Source organism: Bombus huntii, chromosome 9, assembly GCF_024542735.1.
Source record: "Bombus huntii isolate Logan2020A chromosome 9, iyBomHunt1.1, whole genome shotgun sequence".
In the NCBI taxonomy this organism is placed as follows: Eukaryota; Metazoa; Arthropoda; class Insecta; order Hymenoptera; family Apidae; genus Bombus; species Bombus huntii.
The window spans coordinates 8,394,187-8,419,660 of NC_066246.1; the positions used below are offsets into that span (position 1 = coordinate 8,394,187).

Sequence of the window (25,474 nt, forward strand, 5' to 3'; positions counted from 1 at the left end):
TCATTTGAATTTTTAAGTAAATATTATTTAATTTAATGGTTTAGAATTTGGATAATAGAACTGCACGAGTAAATAAAGTTAACAGTAAATAATGTAACACATACTAGAACGTGCTTACCTCAAAACTGAGAATACCGCTATGATCCTGGTCCAAGGTGTTGAAAACGTAATGTGCATACTGGCTAGTATTAGCTGGAAAAGTAAATAAAGGTAGATATTTTAATCACGTTCGTGGAATATCTGTATAGTTATACCTCACCAGGAAAAATAAATTATTGCTTATGTTAATCCTTTCAAGTGCCTTCGAAGCTATTAACGATACGTTGGAAAGTGTTTTAGATAAAGACTGAATAATTTTAAAGGAAATATATATAGGTAAATGGTGCCAACTCGACTCTATAACTTCGTCTTGTATATAAATTGCAATATAAATATAATTTACGAATAACAGATTTCACATTCATAGAATTAGAAATGACGTTGAAGAGATAAAAGTGGTAACCCATAAAAAAAGGTCACAGCCACAAGAGACAGATAAAACTGTCTTCCTTAACACATTTTCCACTAACACAAAATGTCATCACTAAACGAAAAGCTACATAATATACAAGCATAGCAAACATCGATACGGACAGTATTTTAAATCTAATATTTCTAACGCGAATAATTTACAATTTTTAGTTAATTTTTTAGACGTCACCAAAATTAACTCCGAATTTTTACTTTAAAGAAGATTCGTCGAAAAGAAAACCCTTGGCAATAATAATTTTGAGAGTCTACCGAATATACATAGAAGTACAGCCTTAATAAGCACTTGAATTTCTCAGATGGTAAATACTCAGTGACCTTTCTAAGGAAACCTTTCCAGATCGTCGAATTTAACATGGTAAATTGAAACTCTACCGGTGTGCGCTAATAACTTCTACTTGTCCAACAGAAGTTCAATTCAGAGCAGAGGTTCATACTCGAAATTATTTGACGGAGATGCTACTTTATTTCTGTTAGAAGGAACACATTTCTTTCGTTCTCTTCGAAAGAAAATCGTTATCCTATCAAACAAAATAAATCGATATTATGGAAAACTTGTAGTTACAATACATGTTCTTTGAGAAAAGTATATTTTGAATAATCTATTATTCGTAGTTTTCAATGGAAATATATGTATAGAATTTAAAGAAACGAGGATAGCAGTTTGATACTTTATGAAACAACTGAATGTTGGTAAATTTACATTTATTATATGTATATTCGTAGCATGTTCATTCAAAGTCGCTAAAATAACCAAAATAATTATGTAAAGATGAGATAAAACTTGAATGAAAATTAGATACGTATTCAATACGACTCCAAATTAGGAAAAATTATGAAAAATCATTAAAAAATGTTATTTGTTACGTATGACTTTGTTAATTACATTTTTAAAAAATAATTAAAAGAATTACATAACAGTTTAATAAAATGTATAATTCCAAAAATTGAACGACGATATTTTACATGTCTTTCGTTACAGGAGACTTTTCGTAGAGAAGTGTCAAGGTTAAGGAATGTCAGTCTCGTCTTTACTTAAGCAGAAATCTCGGAGGTGCTGCTTCAATTGAAAGGATTCGTCTAGAAATTAGTACTCAACTCCTTCCAGCGAATTATCACAGTGGGACTCTTGTGCTAGCACGAGCACCAGCGTAAAGCAGATTAACTCGTTAAAGTTGTCAAGCTTGTACGAATTAGGCTTCTAGAGAAAGACAGATATGCTATTACTTGATGGCAAGACAAAAATCAAAAATTAGTTTTGTGTTCCGAATGTCACCCTATCACAAACTATAAAGAGATTAATACTAATTAATTTAATATCTAATTTCAACATTTTTAAGCTTTCCGCTAAATATAAAAACTTTGAGTCCTTTAAGAACATAATATTTAGTAGAATTTGCAAATTTGTTGATTTCAAAGTAAAGAAGTATGTACACATAAATAGAATGTATTTCGTGCGAAATAATTTACAACAACTGCAATTAAAAACAAAATCGCCTTTTTTTTGTATTTGCGCATTGGAAGCTATTTATTATGATAAATAGATTTTTTCTAAATATTTATAAATTTCCTTATTTTCCACAAACTGTCCTCTTTTTTAAATACATGTATTGATCTCTGTTTTCGAGAATATTATAATTACTTTTATTCTGTTTTTATCTCTGACTGTTCGTGTTTATAGCCAATTAAAATCGTATGTACATGTCTATAGGATGGTTTCAATTCCTATATATAACAGGAATTGAAACCATCAAAGTGACGATATTGCTCGTATAAATGTATATATGTATGTACCAAGTCTATACAAACATGCGATATTAAATTGGAAACAGTTATTGAACTAGATTTCTCTAAGTTATGAAACTTATCAAATTTATGCGTTTGTTGTTGCTAAATGATTCTGATAATTTTTTTTATCCCATTGATTGTTTAACAAAATAGATTTAACCGAATACATTAGTAAAAATATAGTAGGATTGTTATCGAACAATAAAAGTTTCTCATAAAAAGTCTAAGATATCTTTTGTATTTCTCGAGTAATATTTATACGGTTGAGATAAGTTTCGTTCACTGTGAAAATTCTTGGGACATTTTTCACTGGAACGGGAATTCGACGCAGCGACGTTTGCGCTTGGGGGTAAAGTGGTAATATTTTTATGGTAAAAGACCTGCTCAGAGACCAAATCTTCGAAAGCAAACTCTAATCTACATTCTAGTTGCTTTCGAAATTTTTACTCGATATACGGAATTGAAAAGTAAATGAATGTAAAATTATCCATTTGGAATTGAAAATTCGAAACACAAGTATTTTGCACACATTTGATTTTTCATCTAATCTATGAAGTTTATAAAAATTAATTAGAATTAATTAGGCTAACTGATGAGCTCATTATAAACTGAATCCCATCAATTTTTAAATAATTTTCTTTATTAAAGATTAGTTGCGCTGTGTAATATGAATATTTTATAAGAGTATACTTTTGCTACATAAATAATGGTAAAAGAGAGACATAAGAAGATATGAGAGAAAAGTATTAAGAATAGTAAAAGAAGAATGATATTGTCAAAGCAATGAATAGTTTTTTAGGAGAGTAAAAGTTTGCAGATCAAACTTACATTTTTCAGGGATTTGGGAAGTTATATTCTTTTAAAGAACGGAAATGGATATCTATTGAATACTAACAATAACTTTCCCCACTTGCATTTCGTCTGATATTCTTTCTTACAACTTTATACGAGTTTCCTGTTTACTATGGAAGAATTTGGGAACCATATTATAAGTTAAATTTGTTCGCCGCACAAGGATTCTATTTTATGATGAAAATAGACTTTTACTATCTTCTAAATTGAACAACGAGTCAATTTCGACTTTACTTTCTAAACAACGGTTTATAGCACGTATACCTATACTAATTTTACATATCACAAGCTCCAAATCGAGAAACTGCACGTTTTTAGAGGGTACTTTATTATTTTATATTGTATACCTTTCTTAAGAATACACCTAAGTTTATACAATATATTTCTATTTAAAACATATTTATATTATTAATTTTTCATTTTCTAAGAGCAATTGTAATATATTATGTATTTTTTATATGCTTCGAAAAATCGTATTTCTCTTCCATTAACAATAAGGTTCATCATATTTTCACATTTTCCAATTTATAACATTACCGTGCCAACGATTTTTAATTATTCTTATACTGTTGAAAAGTTAAAGTATTTTAATTGCGCTGGAAAGATCAGATTTTACTGAATAACGTGACTTTAAAACATTTAATTTTGTATATAAATTATAATTCAAAACGTGTGTTGTGTATTATTAGCTTTTCAACATTTAGATGATCATTTTGAAACGAGAATACTTTCTTATACAAATCACAATGCTCCAAGCTTTTAACGAAACGAATATTTTTCGCAAAGATTATAAAGATACTTCACTATATTTATTATGTCAATATATCTAATTGATTTCAAATTCTACACGAATAAAATTTCAAATCTATATTTGACGTGAAATATTGTATTTTTATATATTGATATTAGATGTGATCTATTTAGATATTGTACATTATACTATATCAGACATATACAATTTTCCAAAGTTAGACAATAGTTGCTGTAAGCAACCTTATAGCGAAAATTCACTATTCAGTAAAATGGGTGGTATCGTGTTGTCGTAATTCACCTCTTTGACTTTCGACTATCGATCCAAACCTTAGGACGTCCTTTTGTCATTGAACATTCCCTCCGACAGATCCAAAGGTATAAATCTCATTTCATTGCACGAACATACATGAGAGTTTCGTTTACCTTCTCGAAACGCTTGAGGGCTTTTAGATAAGTACAAACATGTATCTCTTTGATAAGAAGCAGGGATAGACGCTCGCGGCTGATCCTTTTGACCCTTGTACCTCCGCTAGCATTTACAACTATATATTTTTGTATTGTATTTTATCACGAAAAATTGATTGTTATTGAAAAGAATTCGATATATAGCCATGTATTATTTTCGTAATATTATAACTGTTTCTGTCAAGCAAATATTAATAACTAATCAAATTATTTTTTGAAAATGTTCGGTTGTTTTATTGGAAACGAAACAGAAATATACGAGAGTGACCTAATTAAGTATATTGCTCTTAAATTCCTACGCAAAACACGTATTTTTTATAGCACTGAAATTTTGGAATTTCGATTTCGGCAATGTGTATTTATGAAAATGTTGAGAATCTACAAAAAAATGTGCTACCATGGAAACCTTTAATTGAAATTTCAGCATGAGAAACAAGAATATATCTAATCGCTCAGTTCTGTATTTGGCTGTGATAACGAAGTCGGTGTTCTCATATGATGTAGCGTACAATATTTTATATAATATGTACATAAAATAGCGCATCATATCACATATATTATACGTGGAACGCAGAGGAACACAGGCGAATACAATGGTGCGAAACCCAGATTAACAGTCATAAAATTCACTGTGCTTTGCGACGCTGTACTCGGGTCAGCGCCGATTGGGTAGCACAAGCTTCCTAATACAACATGAAAAAATGAAAAGAGAGAAAAGAAAATATAATAAGCTCTCCGAGGTTTTTGACAAAATATTTCTGCTCCACAAATTCCTGGTTTAATCAACCGTTTTACTTCAGGAAGGTTATCTCATCAGGGCTGCTCCAAATCAGACACTTAGTTTTCGAAAAATGACAAACAAAGAAAAAAGAGTATTTTTCAGAGAACCAACTGATCTCACAGAGAGTTACAGGCGAGAATCTTTACGTATAGGTTTACTTTTATTCACGCAAGTTCGATTAACGATGGAATTGTCTGGATTTCTTGACATAGATCGAAAAGACACAATAAGAGACTCATGAACATACTACGTGTTGTAAAGAAGGATTTGAAAATGGATTTACAGTAGTCACAGAATTAGAAGTAATTGATCGAGTCGTCGCGTCGCTGAGTTATAATTTAGTCGATCGTGAAACTGAACATCTGGTATCAAGTCTGGCTGGTATCAGTAGGATCGACGAAATGTCGGAACCATGTTGCCATCGGATATAGCTTACATCCAAAAGTTTTAGGTAGTCAATTGAATTCTATTTGTCGTATTTGATAGTATGGACCAGTGCCGCTCTTATTGTAACTCTTAGAACAAAAAGTACATTAAAATTATAACTTGCTCTATTAACAATAATAATTTGGTTGTTTAAACAAATAGACGTTTCTTATTTAATGAATGCTTAAAAGCTACTCTTTCTCTCTCTCTCAATTAAGGGTAAAAATAATTTTGTTGTATCTTTTTTATATTTTTACTAATGAATATTATAATTAATAATCATGATTATATATAATGGTAATGAAATATTATTATTACAATAAAGTTGCTACTTGTAACGAAAGTTAATTACATTTGTAAGACAGGAAGCTAATAATAATAAACTCTATTTAGCGTTTGTAATAAATTTTTCCAGATAACAATAATTTTATGGCAATCAGTTTGATGATCTTTCTTTGACGCTACTATCGCGAATGTAAATGAAACTAATACCCTACACCTATAAATTGTAGTAAATGTTGCAGGTGAAATTGTAACACGTGAGATACTACAGCTGTTATACACGCAACTATTATGCAAAACAACCGCGTATGGAACAGTCGAATTTATTCTCTCGGTAATTACTATCGAGATTTACGAAAAACTATGTGGATTTCACATTTATTTACTATTATTCACGAAGCAGAAATATAACTTAATAGAATCTGATTATTTAAAATTTCACTACTGAAATATTTGTATGATTTAAGTATAAATAAATTCCTGTTCCTTAATTTTTCTTATAGAAACAAATATTTCTTCTATTATATTATATGACAAAAATTGTAATTCTTCTTTCTTAAAATTATCTACATTGCTTTATATAAAAGCTTATAAATACACTGTAGCTAAATATGTGCCTCTTAAATTTTTAATTAAAAAAAGTTTTTGCTTTAACGTTTTGACCAAAGTTTTTCCATAAATAGAGTTAGAGTTTTAAGGCTACATAAATCATTGCATATTGTTGGTTTTCGTCGACGAAGAATAAACGGTTGGAATTTGTACGCTTGTCGGAACATTTTTTCTCAGATTTTGAGGTTTGCCCTCCGTAAATTCTCGATCGTTCTTCCTCTTGTATCGAACGACAAACAAATGACGGTATCGATACGACATGCAGCACTCAGCCATAAAATTGTTCGTGAAGAGAAATTGTCACTATCAGGGGATCGAAGGTCGTCTTGTGTACTTACAGTTGCGTACAAAGTAGTACGACACTTCAGCCATGTGTGCTCGTTGCCAACATAAATGCTTTAATCGATAATGCCATCAAGATTGAGCTCAAAATCCGATATACACGTTTAAAAGAATCGTTGACCAAAAATCTTAGGTTTTTACCTTAGTCAAACCAATAAAACTTCTAATGCTTTCCCAAAATCGCGTTTAACAATAAATTTACTCTTTTCGTTGCAGATTAAAGACTTTGAATATTAGAACGTCGACTACGAACAATTTCGTACTATAATTTAACTTCCACCGGTACTATATTGCTCTACGCATACATATTTTTTATATAGGAGAATTGAAGGATTTTCCACAAACTATTTTTGTCATGAACAATTTTTTGCGCCAATTTTGCGGTGCAGTCATTTTTTTTCTACAACACGGTTTAAAAGGTTCTATTATCTTCTTAATTTATCGATATCATTATTGTAAATATCGTACTATGAAGTATAATAAAGCAAATAATAACTGAAGTGTAGATTAGTTATTCCTTTTTTACAGTGGTCGACACGTGTTAATTAAAGCGAAGATAATTGATCCGTCAATCAAAAACTGCAGTGACATTTTTAGGACAGCTTTCTGAATATACTAACGCAACGTTCACTCTGAAATACATACCGCATATTACATACATGGTAGCAAATCGATAGTTATAAGCAAGAAAGCGATATGTTATATATGAAAACAATTGAACAATGAAATTCGTTTGGCAGTTCTATTCTCTGAAACAAATGTACAATACAAAATTATAATATAAATGTGGGAAATGTAATATAGTAACTTATATGTAAATATCGTTGAATTAAAAATTTTATTGCTTATACTACTTTTCTTCTGAGCCCTTCGATTGATTGAATACGCCATAAATTCTAAGTAAAGTAGAATAGGGGTCTTTGTCGTTAGGGGAATTTAAAGCAAGCTTTTCGCAAGTTACACAGAAGCCTCGGATAGCACAAAAATATTTGAAATCGATAGAAAGCCATTCACTGACGAATATCGATATCGTTTTTACGGATAAAGAGAAACGCTGAAACGTAGGACGATTTTGATACGAGAGTTTGTTACCATGGTAACTATATCTGCATTCAACGAAGTATCGTGGGTCTATTTGCTCTATTCGATTGTGCTTTCTCTCCCATTGTGTTTTTCTTTACCCAGTATCTACACGCATATAGCTAGCCTATTGTTTATGGTTTTCGTCGAAGCTCCGCGTTACTGCGAAGCAGAGGGAATTTAAATGTGAATACACACTTCGAATAAACAGAATGGAATAGTATTCGTCTGGTCCTTATATTCGAATTTCACATCAACATACTTTTTAATGCTACACCAGTTTTTATTTATCGTTTATCGAATAAATAAGTATAGAATTTCCAATGACTTCTCTCTTATTTATAACTAGATTTTACCACTTTTCGCTTCAATTCAAAAAGAAATGTGCTCATGTACACGATTGATTAAAAAATGACTCAAAGGACGTACTAGGGTTAAATATTCAAAATTACAAATTATCTAATCCCGTAAAAGAATAGTTCGCAACATGGTGATGTAACTATGTATTGTTATACAATTACATGTTACTTTTTAACATTTTATATACGTATAAAATATAATTTTCTTTATTTATTTCTCCATGCTATTGATAGTACTACGTCATACGCTTTATCTAGAAATCACAAAAATTGGATAGAGTCGAGTTGGAGAAAGTTAGTTTGTGCATCCCTAGCTGAACGAATTAAAATGCTGTGTTCATTTTCCGCTAAGTTTCCGGCACGTATCCGTCATTAATTAAAACGATGGTAAAATCTTTCGTATATTATGCCATAATGCACCCACCTCCTTGCGGAAAGAACTGTGAGTAGATGCACTTGAAAGTTTCCTCTCTGACGACTCCCGTGGGACATTCTGCCTTGAAGCCACGATATATTCTCTTCAGCTCTGCCTCGGTGAATCTCGTAGCTCGACAAAGACTCGCCAACGAGTCGGGTCTATATCTCGGGGTCTGTTCTTCTTCGTACTCCGAGTCTGTAAAATCGAAATCAAAGGTTTCTGTTAATTATGGAAAAACTTGCCAAGTACATTTGCCCTTTGCAATTTACTTTCCGGAGTACCGTGATAGTAACTTTAAATTGCAAAAATACGTATGTAGGGTGTTCCATTAATTTTGTCCACTTGAAATGTCTTCGGTATTTCAAATAGCAAGCGAAAATATTGTGTATGAAAGTTTCAAGATTGAGAAAAGTATAGTTTAGAAAGTAAAAGAAAGTAAAGTTTAATTTAGTTGTCTTCGGGTATTGTGAGTACACGTGTACTCCATGAACGAAGTCCTGAATGAAAATACTTTACTTTTTTTACTTAATTCTGGCTTTATCATAGCTATTTACTACATAACATATTTAGTTAATATTGAAAATTCATACGAATAATGTTAATTATCATACACGTTTCGCACATTATTTGTATGCAAATGCAATATATACCTCTTCTTGATCATGTGTATATGGTGAAAAAGAGTACATAGTACATTCATTAAGACGAACGATTTTTCTATAGACAGTATCGTGCAATTCATGTGGTTCGAGTTACTTGTAAATTGTTTGTTGTGTAACCTTTGGGATAAAGAAGAGAATACCAAATAATAAATCAATTCTGTGCTATTCTGCTTTTGTATTAAAGTATAAAATTTATTGATCTTGTTCAAGTGAATTTTTTTCTACGCTTCGTAGAATTCGGAAATAACAAATATTCAATAGAACCATTACGCTTGTACGGTATTTAATAAATAGTTATAAATGTTCATAAAATTCATTGACTACAATCAATTTGTTGGGCATACAAATTTAATTGCACGATTATTAATTTAATAATAATACAATTAAATTTTATCGTACAATTTTGCCAGTATAATGAAAGAAAAATGCTCTTTAGATTTCTACAGATCGTCAAATTAAACAATATATCGTGTTTCCAATATTTATTCGCATTATTTTTCAAAACAAAGCACGAAACATTCCACAAAAGAGGAACTAAAAGAAATTTTCACATCACTCATCTTTGACAAATAATAAACAATGTAAGGGCAATATTTTATGATTTTAGAAATGACATTAAATAATCGTATTTGATATTATACGTATATAGTTACACAACATTAATACTGCAACATTCAAACTATCAAATTTGAAACATGGTTAAATTAGGAAACGTGGTTATAATTAGTACAGTACACATATGTAAAGTATGCTATTTCTATTACTGTACGATATATCATAAAATATTATAAGACGAATTAGTTTCCTAATAATGATATAAATCAAAAATTTCTAAACAGATCTCGTAATAAGATTTTGTTGAAAATTTTATCGAAATAATATGTAAAAGATGTTCAAATACCTTTGTCAGCTATTGCGTCTACTAAAAATTTGAAGTATTTCAAGCGGCACAGTAGAATATTCCGTATTTACACGTAATTTGTCGTTTTGAACAGAACGACGGATGGTTTGAAATTCTTTCTTTCCAACTCTAACAGTAACACTTTAGCTGAACGATATAAAACGTCGGACAATTAATATTCGCACGTCTGTGTTTCTTTACGGTCGCAAAAAAAAAAAAAAAAAAAAAAAAAAGAAGAAGGATTCGAGGCACGTACGATCGATGCGCGTAGACGATTCACCAGTCATGACTAACAGTACCTCTTGCACATTTAAATGAATTTTCCGCGAGTGGCGTGCAACGAGCAACCTATTGTCAGCTTGTTTCGATGCACACCGACGTATGCTTTTATTCGTTCCGATTAAACGAGGCGTTGAATTGCAGCCCGGAAAATGCTTTCCAGAATTCATTTACCTTTCATGCGAACGAAAGGCGGTGGCTTGTGCGAGTAACAGTAAAGAAATTTATTGGAAGTTGTTCCATCGATAGGAAGTATCAACCTACTTTTTTTAGACACTGCTGTTGAACGATTATAATTTGCGTCGAAACGTTGCTTCCTTCAAATACAATCAATTTCTATACGTATTCAATATGAAAAAGAAATTGTCAAATCGATACATTAGTTGATTGTTATTGAGTAATATCTCACTTTCTGGAAGAGATAGATGTTCCTCCTTTTTGTTTGTCATTTATACTTTCTGATGATTTTCTATCAGGAAAGAACTAAGACTGGTTGGGAGTGAACGTGTTAAATTTTTCTTATTAAGTAAGTTATCTTTTATGCCTCCATAGTATAATTTCCGAAGCTTCGAAATTATAAAATTTACAAGATAATACTATACATATACAGCGGTTAGAAAAAGTACTCGCACACACCTTTCTTCTCCGGTGAAGTGTCCTTTTATTACATTCTATGCATTTCATTTTGGTATGAAATATCATAGTATCAAACTTTGTAATCATATAAAAATACATGACACGAAGTTTAATATACTTGGACTTAATTAATTATATAAATGCTATATTGCATGCAATGGTGTGGCCATACTTTCTTTTGCCACTGTATATTGTTCTCCCTATTGTATAAATAAATGCTCTCAGTTAGGAGTTTTCAATTAAACTGGGATAAATTGTAATATCGTTTTAGGAACGTTTCGAAAACTCTCTAAGTAGCGATCTAAATTTTTCACGAGCCTCAGTTAAGCACGATACGGCCAAACGAGAAAAAACCGTAAAGCGATGATAGTCACTCAACGAGGCATCGGAAGAAGAAGGTCGATTGGAGGTAAGTCGAACACAATAACCCTTGAAACACGTGAAACAAAGGCGTACGTGCACATACAGAGGAAGAAGCATATAGGAATATCATGCAACATAGATGGCTGGGTAAAGCACGTAAGCAAGTTGAAGGCCCCTCGCAACAGAAGCTCGGGAGACTCACACGTTTCAGGAAAATGTGTTCTAACCACTTCGTGGGATACGATTCTAGAGTACGATGATGCACGCGATAAATTGCTACGAACTTTGTAAAACATATTTGTATTCTAATACGTAACTTGCTCAATCTCCAAATATCGGTGTAGTTTTGAACGCACAAAGACTCACGAAAGTATTTGGATGTTTATTGTATGAAAAGTTTTTGAATACATTGTAATAAGATCGTAGAAGAATGATCTGATAAGTACATTTTCGTCGATTTCTAAATTTTAATATCGCTTCGTAATAAGAAAGAGACATTAATTAATTTCGAAATGAATAGTCAATATTGTTTAAAGAATCGAAATAAAGAACAGTTTCAATTGGAATTATGTTCCCAACATAACGGGTTAAAATATATTTCTCACTTCCTGTTCAACCCTAGTTGATAGTCCACGATTCATGATGGTGGAACATTCAATTTGAATACATGACAATCGGAAAACCCGCCTCTCTGCGTTGCTGAATTTTTGATGGAGACTAGCTATAATCCTGTCAAAATGTCGGCAATCTTTTCTAAATAGACATACCGCAAGCTATGTCAAAAGTTTTAAACAATACTACTTGTATGGAACTTTCCTAAAAGTTCAAAAGTATAAACTTTAAAAGCATGAAATAAATTCGATGTGAGTCAAAAAATTTAGAATGGATTTTAACGGAACAAAAAAAGAAATTTAATTTACCTTTAAAGCATACATTGATTATTTCAGTCATTGGTGCTCGTTATTTGCAATTTTAATTTAATAATAATTATTTATTTCAGTAAAATATAGTTAACAGCAACACGTATAAGAGAAAATGATATGTCGTTGAAGTGAACGCTACTGGGATTTTACTGTCTCATTTTTAGTGTTCTATATAATACACATTCTATACTCATGTATTCTACACTACACAATTTTATCTTCTATAACTTTAAACTATATTTTAGAAAGGAACATGTGCTGAAAAAAATTCTATTGTAATTCAAAAATATGCTATAAAGTGCTCTGCAAACTAGTATAATTTCAACTACAATATTCGTACACAGGGTGTCCGGTTTATTATATATTAAATATATAATTTATAAATATTTGGGAAAACGTGAATAACACAATACAAATATTTTAGAGAGTGATTGATCACATTAAAACCTCACATGAAGAAAATATTAAAATTTGTACACGGATACCTCCATTTTTTACTATACAGAACATTACAAACTCATATCTTTTGCACCATCCGCTACCAAGATATGAATTTTAGAATTCGATGCGTTGTCAGCATTAGCGTTATCCGATGTACACCGCAGGAATATTTTTCATCATGCTGTTACTGGTATGGCATTGTCGGAAGACAAGGTTGCAGTTTCCTAACGTTTCAAAAACAGTTAGTCCATTCCAATCAGCACTTCTAGGTATTATTTTGTATTGCTCTGACAAATTTTGAAGGTTTACCTATGTCACAAGTATGTAGCGTTTTGAAAACGTCTGAATATCAGCTCGAAGGATACGTAATAAAAAATAGAGGTGTTGGCTTAAAAATTATAATATCATTCTCGCAGAAGGTTTCAAAGTCACCGCAAGATCAAAGACGCAAGAGTATAGTGTGCCTCCCTCTACGTCACGCAATTTTTATCTGAAACATTTTTTCTTCATTTTTATCATCATTTCTTTTTTTGTCATTCATGTTTTTCGAGACATTTAAATGATTCTAGATAAACCGGACACACTGTATATATACACATATACATAAACGAATACTTCTATAGAATTTTTATCATGCAAAGATACATTACATAAGAATACTTTCAACAATAAGCTAGCCAAATACCTAAAGCGAATTTCACGCCGGTCCACGCCTGTCGAACGTAATTGATCAACCTCCTGTAGAGAGGTCTTGGTGGTCTTTTCGTTGGAGCACCTTCCTCTTCGTCGCCTTGGCCATCGTTGTCCAAGGTTCCCGGAGGTGGTCCCACGCCTGTGAGTGTGCCAACCTGGTTCCTCTCGCCAAGAATATTTACTACTTCCCGTAGCTCAGGCGCTACGCCCTGCAGTCCTGGAGAGTAATTCGCGGGGGCGACGCCTGAACCAAGAAGGCTCGCGCCGCCCCCGCGACCTCTGCCACGGCCCCGGCTACCTCGACCCCAGGTGGTACCGGTACCTTCGAGATTATACAGCTAGTTACGTTTAAACGTGACGAGATTTCGAAGAATACCGATATTTTGCATGGGCTTGATGCGCAACGACGCGCAATGATGTGCAATATAATACTAAACTCACGATTTACCCAAAAGCAAAGAGACCATGTTTACAGCGAAAGATTAATTTAAGTTCGTTTGACTTCGTTATTTCATAGCCTAAAGTAGTACGTTGCGCAGGTAGTATGTTTTGTGGAACTTTTGTGAAAATGTACAGAGTGTGTTTCAGCGCTCGATACGTACATGATCTGTTCTACATTTCTATTTACATTCGCGAAAGGGTGATTTTCGTAGATAAAGTATCTCGGAATTAGGTTGTGGATGTTTATACAAATGCGTACTTTTACAGGAAATTGTTTGATCGATAATTTCGTAACATAGTATTTTGCTCGAAGATAAGAATACTTCGAAGAATTCCTTTTCGTATGTGATTAGTAAACACGAAAAATTGAATACTATGTTACATTTTCCTAAATTTCATCAGTGTTACCAATACTTAAAAGCTTAAATTAGATACGAATATAAATATTAGTATAAAATGATAGTAAGAAGGTACTGTACTTTATATTCGTAGCGTTATAATAAACTTTCTTGTTATACCTGTATATATTTCGCAAACTGTAACAAGACAGAACAAGAAATGACATTTCTCGAGCTTCCACGTATTTAGAAGCATTGTTCGGCAAAAAGGTGTGGTTCGTACTTTTGCTGCGCGTAGTCAACGTACCCTGCTATTATTCTGGTTGGTAGTTTTCTTGATCCTGGCTGTTTAGCTTATTTCCCTCCATTTATCACGCTTAGCCTGAACTCGAAGCACATTTCTGTTTGCTACCTTACACGCAACAACAGTCGGATAAGGGTAGTTTCAAGGAAGGAAGCCAGAGATCATGTAGTTTCGAGACACTGACGTAACTTCTATCAAAACCTCTGTACAGAAACACGCTGCTACTCTCTAGATCTCTAGACATAAAGCAACATAGAGATTAGAGCGAGACGCATTGAAACGACAACATTCTTGACAAGATATATACGTTTTGGGTAAATCACAGGCGAAAGTCACGTCCGCGTCGCATGAAACTTGCTGAATTTTTAACGAGAACATGGGAACGGCATTAAAAATATTAGATTCAGCTTCAGTTGAAGAATTTCATGAAACAGGCGTTAAAACATTCATGAGAATGAAAAAGTTCAATTAACGCGAATCCGAGAGTTATCGATCTGCCTCGTGCCCTGTGGACGTTTTTCTATTCCTGTTTACGGCTTCAAGTGCGGTTAATATATATATATATATAAAATGTTTCCACTGGCCGTAATGGTTTTATTTAGTTTGATAAAATATTTTCTGCTTAGCTTCTTTTAGCATCGTTCTTGATCGAAATTCACAAAGGTGGATTTCGTAAAGTTGAATTTATGAATTACAATTTCTATCAAAATATGGAAGTGCTGTTTGTAATTAAAGTCACGCTGAACATCTTGGATGCTTGCCAATTAATTATAAAATATAAAAACAAAATATGTTATATAGAATACAAAAGAGAATTCTTTAAAAAAATTGATTACAATTTGCATAAAAATGGCGTTAAATGTAATGCTATTGTATCTAAAGTTTGATGAAGATTTTGGATGTTTGTAAATGAATTATTACTAGTAATTGAGAATTACATATTTCATATTCCTTAATTACGAATTATTGTTAACAATACGTATTCAAATGAAGTTGTATTAATTATGTTGAATGCATAATATCCGACGATAAACTACCTTGAACAACGATTAACGTTCTAATTTCATTATTCCTTTGAGAAGATTCATTGAGAGATTTCTATCAAATAATGAATTCCAAAATTGGCATAAATTGACCATAATGTTCATACCAGTGTGCATCTGTCTGCATAACTCAGAGTGACGTGTAATAAACATAATAAGCGTGCCTACTTGTGTAAGCGACCGATTTGTAATAAACTTTAAATAATTAGAAACGGTAGCTATGGAAACAAATTATGTGCTTGAATGATAACAGTAGATGGAACACATTCATACATTAAATAAGCTGTAATTGTGTTCCGGAATTAAGCGGTGGTGCCACAGTAGTAATAATGTTAACTGACTTTGAAACGAGGTATTACTAGAATAGTACAGGGCAATGGTAATTAGTTCTTTAATTAGTTAAATTGCTTAATTGAAAGGCAATTATTCCACGTAACTGTGTTTAAACTAATTAACGAAATCAATTGTCCATCACTGAAAACAAGATATTAAATTAATCACTAACTATCAGCTATTAGTTTCAGATTGAAATACAGTGATTTCTATATTTATGCAAATGAACTATTTATTTTCTTAAAGATAGAGATACGAGATGTTATTGTCTCAATTTGCATGGATTTATAACTTAACTATTTAGTTCGAAATCTGTTAAAATAAATAAAATAAAAAAAGAATCAATTTATATAATAAGTAAGTAAAGTAAATAAGTAAAGAGAGTTTGTGATAATTTACCACTAATTTAGGTACTGAATATTACCTATAATTTGATCAAGTAAATGCACTAATCACGATCAGGTATGTTTGCCATAAGTCGAATATGGACAAAGAGAATGACCATGATGGCCTAGATACTCTGTGACGTGGAATAAGATGTTTAGGCTGTATCTGAGAATGACGTACATCACTGCATACGATGGATATTACATTTACTACCTGATATAAGCTATTATATTAATGATTTATAATTTATTAGAATAAATACTTCGATAATTTTATTGAAAAACACAACAATCATTGCGTAATTATAATTTGATATGAACAAACTGCAATATGCAAACCTATAATTTTGTATTTCACTTAGTAGATCGTGGATATTCGTTATAAAAGCAAAGACTGACATTTATATCGATATTTTGAAAATAATATTATTACTGTATTATTAATTTTACTGTAGGTTAAGTATATATACCTTTCAAATAGCTTTGTATACTCCGTAATACTGGTTATATTGAATATAAGATGTAACTGAGCATAGAATTAATCTGCTAGTTTTATCAATATTTATTAAAATAATAATTTGGAATATTATGTCGAATGAGTGTAGGAAGTAATATTGTATTCTAGAAGCTTTTATGCAAGGCAAATTTTCTGTGTAAAGTTTGATCCTAACGGGTGAAATTTACTGAAAGGTTGAATAAAGCACTAAGCCTTTACAAGCGAAGGCAAGTCTAACACATTTAACCTGGCACGCTAGATAAGATTGAGAACAGTCAACTAGGTGTCTTTCCTTATTCACTATGTATATGGTCTGATCAATACGATAACGTTATAATAACTATCTTCAATTTTTTAACCGACAATTTTTATTTACAGTATCAATAAAAATATGAAACATAACAATTATATGGGTTTATGTAATTTTCTGAAACAGTTTTTTGACTTTCTATCAAATTTATTCAATACAAAACTATTAAAAGAGCTATTTCACGTAATGCACGTAAACATCAATGTATAAAGCATATAAAATATACAGATCATAAAGTAAAATATAAAACGTTATTTGTAGCCACCTCTTGTGTATTTCGATAAGCATATAAATCCAATGTTCTCGTTTTTGATTAAAACGATAGGAATTATATTCCAAAGATTTAATATTGCGTCTGTCTAAGTACATCCGTTAAATAATGGCCTCAAATATTTGTATTAAAATACGTAAAAGGTATATTCTTACATAACATTGCATTCAATTATTTTCAAAGTTGACAAAGCATTTGCGATTATCCTTTTTATCATGAGAAATGATATTTTTGATTATCGAATAATATTGAAAATGAATTTTGATGAATTTTCAAATGAGAATGAAATTTTATGTTTCGAAGCAAATCGTGATATTTTTATTAGAACAATAATCTACTAGTCATTTAAATGCCTATATTAATAACATGTATCTAAATCTATCAAATAGATGCAATAGTGCTATAAAACATTTTTATTCCTTTCAATAATATATTTGTTGTATCTTTTATAGTAAATACTTTGCCGATCTACACTATCCTAGGAAATTCCTCAATTATTCTATAATTATATATCCTCTATTATATTCTTTTTTAATATTTCGTAATTTCCCCGATTCTATTAGAACATCTTTTTAATTAATTGCTGCAGAAAAAGTTTCATTACTTACGTGAAATTTTCTATCGTTTCCCCTTATTTCTAGTTCAAGTACAACTGACAATTAAAAGTTTCAATTATTTTACGAAATTACATTCAACATATCATATGAAATTTTAATATAATAATTAGTATTTCGATTTAACTTATTTTGTAATGTTGCTACAAATATAATCACTAATACTTGTATATCAATTAATAATATTTATATTTACAAATAAGCAAATTGAATTTAATTATAAGAACTTGCTTATACTTCGGTACAATATGCTAAACATACAAAATAATAAAAGATAACTAATTATTTTCAAAAAAATAATAAAATCTGACTTGAAGCTATGCAAGTTATAAACGGATTACGGTATTAATTCTCACGTTTCATTGGAAGAATCAGAAAAATATAGAAAATATCACACTGTAGATAATTGCTCGAATAAAAATTCGTGAAGATAACATTTATCTTTTTCGGGTTGAAGAAGATACCTTGACGCTTTTTATAGGAGGGGAGCCCCACCACAGAGCCACAACCCCCCGCACTCCCCGCGACAGAGGAGCTGATGGTGGCAAGACAGGGAGCTCCCCGACCGCCACCTCCGCGTCGTTCCAAGTCACGGCGTCTGCACCCACCTCCGCCCCCACCACCACCGCCACCCCCGGCGGACAACACCACGACGGGTCCAGGGGTACGCTTACGTGCCCCTTCTCGTGCGGAGCCCCTTTTTTCAGAGGAGGGCCCCGCGATCTCCTGACGCCGTACTCGCAGGCTTCTTCGAATCCTGTAATAAATTTGTTCTCGTTCTTTCTTTGTTTCTCCATCTTCGATTATCTTTGAGTATTCTCCAATTTACATGAAACTTTGCTACTTGGAAATGAAAGTAAAGCGGAATCTCGATTATCAGAACATCGATAACACTTAAAAATATTATAAACGGTCTCTCATACGAAAAATGAGTTATTCGATTTAAAGAAATCGCTGCATTACGCATACATATTTCTAACGAATGCAAAGATTACCGCGAATCGTCTCATTCTATATCGTGACATGTCTTCCATTGCTAGATCGTACTTTAATGTTGTATGAATAGAACTTTGCAGCTGATCTTTCCCTATGGCATGTCGGTATTAGCTACTGCTATGCATTTGAAATCGATCGATGTCAGCGATTTTTCTTACTTTCCCAGCATACTTTACAGCTGGCAGTAACGCATTTTCCAGCCGGATACATTCGCGATCTCGGAATTCGTGAGGAATAGTAGAGAATTTACGAGGATTGCGATTTAAAACGGCTCTTTCTACGCATATCTTTTCTACAGCCGTCGAGTTCGCTGGGCAAATCGAGTTTCCATCAGCTTGCTTCAAAACAAGCTCTTCCTATTCAATTTTTGTTTTCATCGGATTCTAATAACCTACGTGCATCTCCGTTAACGCTGCACTTCTCTTCTTTCAACGACAAGCTATTGTAATTTAATGTGAATGCACTTAGCTTACGATAGTAATTACAACTGTTCTGTGTTATGAATCTTTATTGTACAAGATTATTTCTCATATTTGTATAATTAATTGAATACAGTGAAGCGTTCCGTACTCGAACAGTCATCGTCTGAATATCCTAGACAACGAACGAATTAATCAAGTTACTCGGAGTCAAACAACTTGGAGATACTTTGTCTGCGTGAATTTATTATTTCACATAAATCGAATCTTTGCCCATTCGAATTTAAATCGAATAACTTGATTTCTGTGAATGCACACTTGGTCAGAAATTACTTGAATAATCGAAATCAAGCTTAATATCTGTATATTTCATTGTTCGAACATGTAATTAATATAGTAAAATCGAAAAGATCCATTCGAGTTCGCATTCGATGAAGTTAATAAACTCATATATTTTCTACCATAAGCTCTGTACAGTTTTGTTTAAGTCCTTTAAATTTTAATTATCATTTCGATTCGAGCAGTGGTTCGTCAAGTATTAATTAATAAAATTTCAGAGCCCGATGTACGTTAAGCAAATACACTTTAATCGTAAATGAAAAGAGGATAAATTGATTTAGAAATAGGTACGAGATTTCAGCTGGCTCGTATGTAACTGTCTCGGTAAAAGGTAAACCGGTCCACTTTTAATTTTCATTATGAACAGAATCACTCCCTGAGAAATTGGGACACGGAGAAAATGGAATTTTTCGACATAGTTACGTGCTCACCCTTTCTCGCGTACAACCACGTTGTTCCCTCTCTTCAGAGATGGAGTGTTTAAATTAACCCCTCGGATATTAGTTTTGTCGATCAGGTATCCGGAACCCACGATGTGTTAATGGATTAGGTACACATGCGTTAATTTCGATGATAGTTCACGATGTTTCCCTTTTCACGGAGAACGCTATTTTCCCGATCCTTTTACGATTTAAGACGATGCGGAGGAATCCTCAGAGTTGTCATAATGGGTACACTGGTTAGTTATGGGTAATTAGTTTGGCTTTGCGTTGATTTTGCCTTGTTAGAACCTGAAATCAATAAAGAGAAGCATGTCTGTTATTTTTGCATGAAAACGTAACTATTGTTAACATGGTGTTAATAAGAGTAGCGTTAATAACGAAGTAAGTAAAATAAGGGATTGTTATGATCGGGATATGAACGTGTTTACACATTTATTTAATAATTAAATACAAAAAAAAATAGACAGAATGCATACAACACGCAAAATTATACAAAATATCAAAAGTATCGTGTAACACTCATTAAAATATTGGAAGGGTCAAATTTTCTGTTTGGGTTTTGTTTCTCTAGTTATCATGAAATCTAATTTGTTAGAAGTATCTTCTATCAAGTATACAACACATACATACATGTTTATATAGTCTGTGAGAGAAGGTAGAAGTTATCCTAAATCAATCTATATAACAATCTAGATTAGTCAGCTTTAAACGAGGTGATTTGTTTCACTTGTAAAGAATAGAGAAACATAAACTAGGATGATAAGAGTAGTTATCCTCGGATTAACTAGCATGCGAGAAATACTACTTTAAGTAGGATAATTGTAAATTTACCATACTTTGTGGACGACAAGCGGGGAAACGTGGTAAGAATTGTTTGCTCGTGGGGTGTAAATGTAAGTAACGTACTTTGTGGTGTGTTGGTTTTCTGAGTGTGAAAAATACAATTTTTAAATTATAATTCGCTGTTTTTCTAACAATACCAGCGTAGTCATAATAATTCACGATTATATACTATATTCTTGACTTTGTACCTTTAAGTTAATCTCACAAAATTAATTTGCGATTCATTTTGAAAATAATCACCTGGATAAAAATCATCCCAGTCATAGCAAACAGTTGAAAATTCCAGCTTATATATTCGATTTTTTATTTGCAACGTTATTCTATCTAAATCACGTTGTCACGCAAAGTAGAATAATAACACGTACGATGTAAGTATTACTTTCCTTTATTATCAGAATATATGTATTTCAAACGTATTGAAGCGAATACCTTGCCAAGAATGATGTCAACGATTTATAAGTAATTACAGATAACATTCGTTTAATTTTCGTGCATATACAAGGAAATATGCAAAACGTGTAATAACTAATTGCTCGGGGACAAGAACTAACGAGATTTCGACCCATAGAAACTCGAATACGCGCTCCTTGTCTATATTCATTGAACACGGTTTATGTACAATGCACATGTGTCCAAACGATAAAGTCGGGGCCAGAGCGCTCGTAAAAGTACCACTAGAACGAAGATCTTCGAGATCACTTGGAATAGAGGACCTTGTGTTCTGTGCACTTTGTAGGTATATCCTCTTATTCTCGATTCTGGTCAAATGCTGGACGGTTCGAGAAGTGGAAGTACAGAACAGATACTCTATCTTTTAGAGAATTCATCGGGGCAATATGAAAATCGTGCGAGTGAATCTGGGGCGTGCAATTGAACAATCATCAAGACCAACTAAGCAGTAGAAAATAGCCAATAGCGTTGTATCATCAAGATGTTTTGTTTTTACGGTAGAATTAAAAAATTCTTCAAATTTTATTTCATTTTCATCGCTATACCGATTTGAGAATTTGAATTTAATCGCGTATTGCAACTCCTGTAGATATTATTCTACTAGTTTCATAATTAATCAAGTAGTAACTTCATTTTTTGCCAAGATATGTTTTTATGATTTGAAAAAATATAGAGAACTTTTTATAATGATATACGCCGTGATTTCTCGTTTTCCTAAAAATCGTAATAATTTCAATTTATTGCGAAATTACTACATGAGATGCAAGCTTATGATAATCCAGAATATTCAACATCTTTGAACATGGAGGAGGCGCATATCGAACGAAAAGAATTCCACGTAGTTTCAAGTCTAGGTATTACCACGGGTTTTCAAGAATTCTATAAAAAATGGAGACAAGAAGAATACCTAACCAAGAGAGAAATATAAACCGTTCGTAAATATTCCATCGAAAGAGCTCCCAGTTACAAATACACTCTCGTCCATATGTATTTGAATAATTGCGATTCCATTAAAAGAAATATATTTTTATTGATGATATAAAAAACATATATATTTTCAAACTTATAATAAAAGAAATTTCTCTACTGTTAATTTCCCACTTCTTGTCATAGCTGAGATTAAATGTTGTTAAATTTAAATTATAACGAAGAATATGTCTGCATCGTTTGTTCGATGTGTGTTCTATATATTTGCAACAATGTGGAAGTGTTGAAATGTATGTAAATGACACATGACAAGCAAGATGTTTCTGCATCGCCTCGTCCAGAAAATGTCTATCAATCGCTTATTTAAATGTTCTGTCAGAGGCTTGGTATTTGTATGCGCGTCACGTAAAGATTATGCAGTATAAACAGGCGGAATGTAACATTTTTCAAGCATTCATACATACCGATACGGTGCGGGCTTGAAATGTGCGAACATTGATTTTATCACAAGTTCGACGTTCCAATAAATTCCATCCAATAATCAGTCATACTCTGTTTGTTTTCTGTCTATTGTGTCGTCAATTGTATATATCTTTTTATTTATTTTTTTATGTAAAAGAGTATATATTCCTAGTAATCAAGCTATTGCAACGTGTTTTGGTATAATGGTGTACACGAACATGGTGATTCCGAACGTTATTTGGAATTGACCTTTTCTCACACAATTCTAACACTGAGTACGAAATTAACTGGCTTAGCCGTTTTTTTCTCACTCGTTTATTTTTACTGAAAGATATGATATATATTCATTAATCGAGGTCCTTTCACTGTTTGTCTTTAAAATAGGGCAGTACAGTGGATGTGAAAGTACTACAGGCGAGAAAAAGATAATACCTGGTACAAAAATAAATCAAACGTATGGAATAGAATTTTCCCATCCGAAGTTTAGTTTCCGAGAAAATCGATTTTGAAAATCCGCTGCGTGTCCGTGCATTCACGTGTGTACGTATTGTTCCTGCTTACAATGTCTACGTTACTTTTACGAATAACCACTGTCAAGAAAACGTGCAGAAATATTTTATCGATTATTTTGAAATCTATTTTCTCCAAGGAATAATACGTGTTAAATATTTGAGCTATTTTAAAGCAAAGTGTTTTGTTATGTATATATTTGACAAAATCACGCATTTCAGAAATATAGCAACTATAATTATACAATTATGATGAAATTTTATTTGTTATGGCCTAAACCTATTAAATATATCCAGTTCAAACAATTAATTATAGCTTCAATTATTGTAAATGCAAATCTATCTTTTGTTAAAAAGTATTGTTGTTAGAAAACAAACGAATGATAGAGATATTAAGCAATATCAATGACAGTAGTACGTAATTCGACCCTCGTTCATATCGACAAATCGGGCAAGATCTATTAAATCGTAATTCTCTCACTTTTTACGTCATGCTGTTGGAAAATGGAATAGACATCTGTCTAAGGTTAGCCATGAAATCGACAATTTTTCATGGATATCTGCCAGCCTACGTGCTAAATTGCATTATCCGCTCTAATTTTCAGCTATCAGGGTACTCGTTAATAGTGAAGCTTTAGCACGTAATTGCAGCAATTCCTTTAACTACGTCCAAGGGAATATCTGTCAATTTTAGATCCACCTCCCCGTTGATATTTCGTTCTTACAAATCCGTAAGAGATCCAGAACAATAATATGGCTATGATACAAACGTGAAACTAGATTTTTATACTTGCTATACTATACGAATAAAATAACTTCAATTTTTTTCCAGCATCGTTGTATTGTTATGAATAATATACGTTATCTCTTTGCACGAGCAAAGTAAAACAGGGGTGTACTAAGGATATAAAAATAACAGAAAAAGTTCATATAAACATATATCCAATATGACCTTGTTTTTAATCGTGTTTTGTCTTCTGACTATTTCTTACGTGTATAGATATAATCCAATCGTATATAGATTTACTGTTTCTCCGCAAGATTCGAATGCAGCGAGATATCGGAGGAATTTATAAAATTGTAAACACTAACGAGTATGGAGTGTACATTCCGATGATGGAAGTGGCGAAAGCGTCTGCACGTGGAAAACGAACTACGTGATCGATCGTGACAGTCGTATAAGGTTTATTCCTTTCCCCCGAAACCCATTCCTATCTGCTCGAACGACTATCTCTTTATATTACCAGTTTCCACTCTGAATTTCACCGCACGACCATCACGATGGACCACTTTTCTTTCCACCCAATCTTCTTCTTGGATTCGTTGATGGTTTCCAATGTAGGTCTTCCGTTGGTGTTGCCGACGATCGAGAAAACGATCAAAAAAAAAAAAAAAAAAAAGAAAAGAGGCATTGGGGGAAGAATGCAAAAAAGAATGGAGACGATAAAGAAAATGGAGGACAACGAATTAGAGAATGTTACGGCTCGAAAAAGGAAGAAGTTCTATTACGAGCTGATCGTGCGCCTATCAGGAAAACCAAATGTGAAATAAGTAAAAAACATTGCTACTAGAATGTCGTAGGATAACAAGGTGTTGCACTACGTGAACATCGGTTGCTTGATAAATCAATACTTCCGGTCGGTAGATTCTTCTGCTTCTCTTTCAGAGTAGCTAACATTTATGCGAAATCCACTAATCGTAAGTGCGTTTAATACTATCGTAATAGAACTGTGTTAATTCGAGGCACTCTAAGACACAAACATTACAGAAATATCGAGTAACAAGCTGATATTACGACTACGGCTGTTAAATATCTTTCTACGCAAATTACGCAAGTTCTCTAGAACACGACAAATTCTTTCTAACGATAGAACGAGGTTACACCGAAAATACGCTGATATGTTTCTTGCAATAATTTCGGATAAGAATCCGAGTAATAGACTTATTACGTGTTACTTTGTACCCCAGT

The 25,474-nt window shown here is 32.4% G+C and overlaps 1 protein-coding gene and 1 long non-coding RNA gene across 2 annotated transcripts in view; both read right to left on the reverse strand.

The window, feature by feature from the left end:
- The window catches only part of LOC126869238 (Kv channel-interacting protein 1), a 178,251-nt gene that overhangs the window by 21,048 nt on the left and 131,729 nt on the right, over positions 1 to 25,474 (reverse strand). Inside the window, exons 4-5 of the mRNA XM_050625506.1 lie at positions 8,690 to 8,878; positions 119 to 192 (exon numbers count right to left, since the gene is read on the reverse strand). Coding sequence (XP_050481463.1) covers positions 119 to 192; positions 8,690 to 8,878 — 263 coding nt within the window. The remainder of the gene's footprint in view (positions 1 to 118; positions 193 to 8,689; positions 8,879 to 25,474) is intronic.
- LOC126869248 (uncharacterized) overlaps positions 18,728 to 25,474 on the reverse strand; it is an 87,693-nt gene continuing 80,946 nt past the window's right edge. The window contains exons 2-3 of the long non-coding RNA XR_007690862.1: positions 20,303 to 20,602; positions 18,728 to 18,874 (exon numbers count right to left, since the gene is read on the reverse strand). This is a non-coding gene — a long non-coding RNA (uncharacterized LOC126869248). The remainder of the gene's footprint in view (positions 18,875 to 20,302; positions 20,603 to 25,474) is intronic.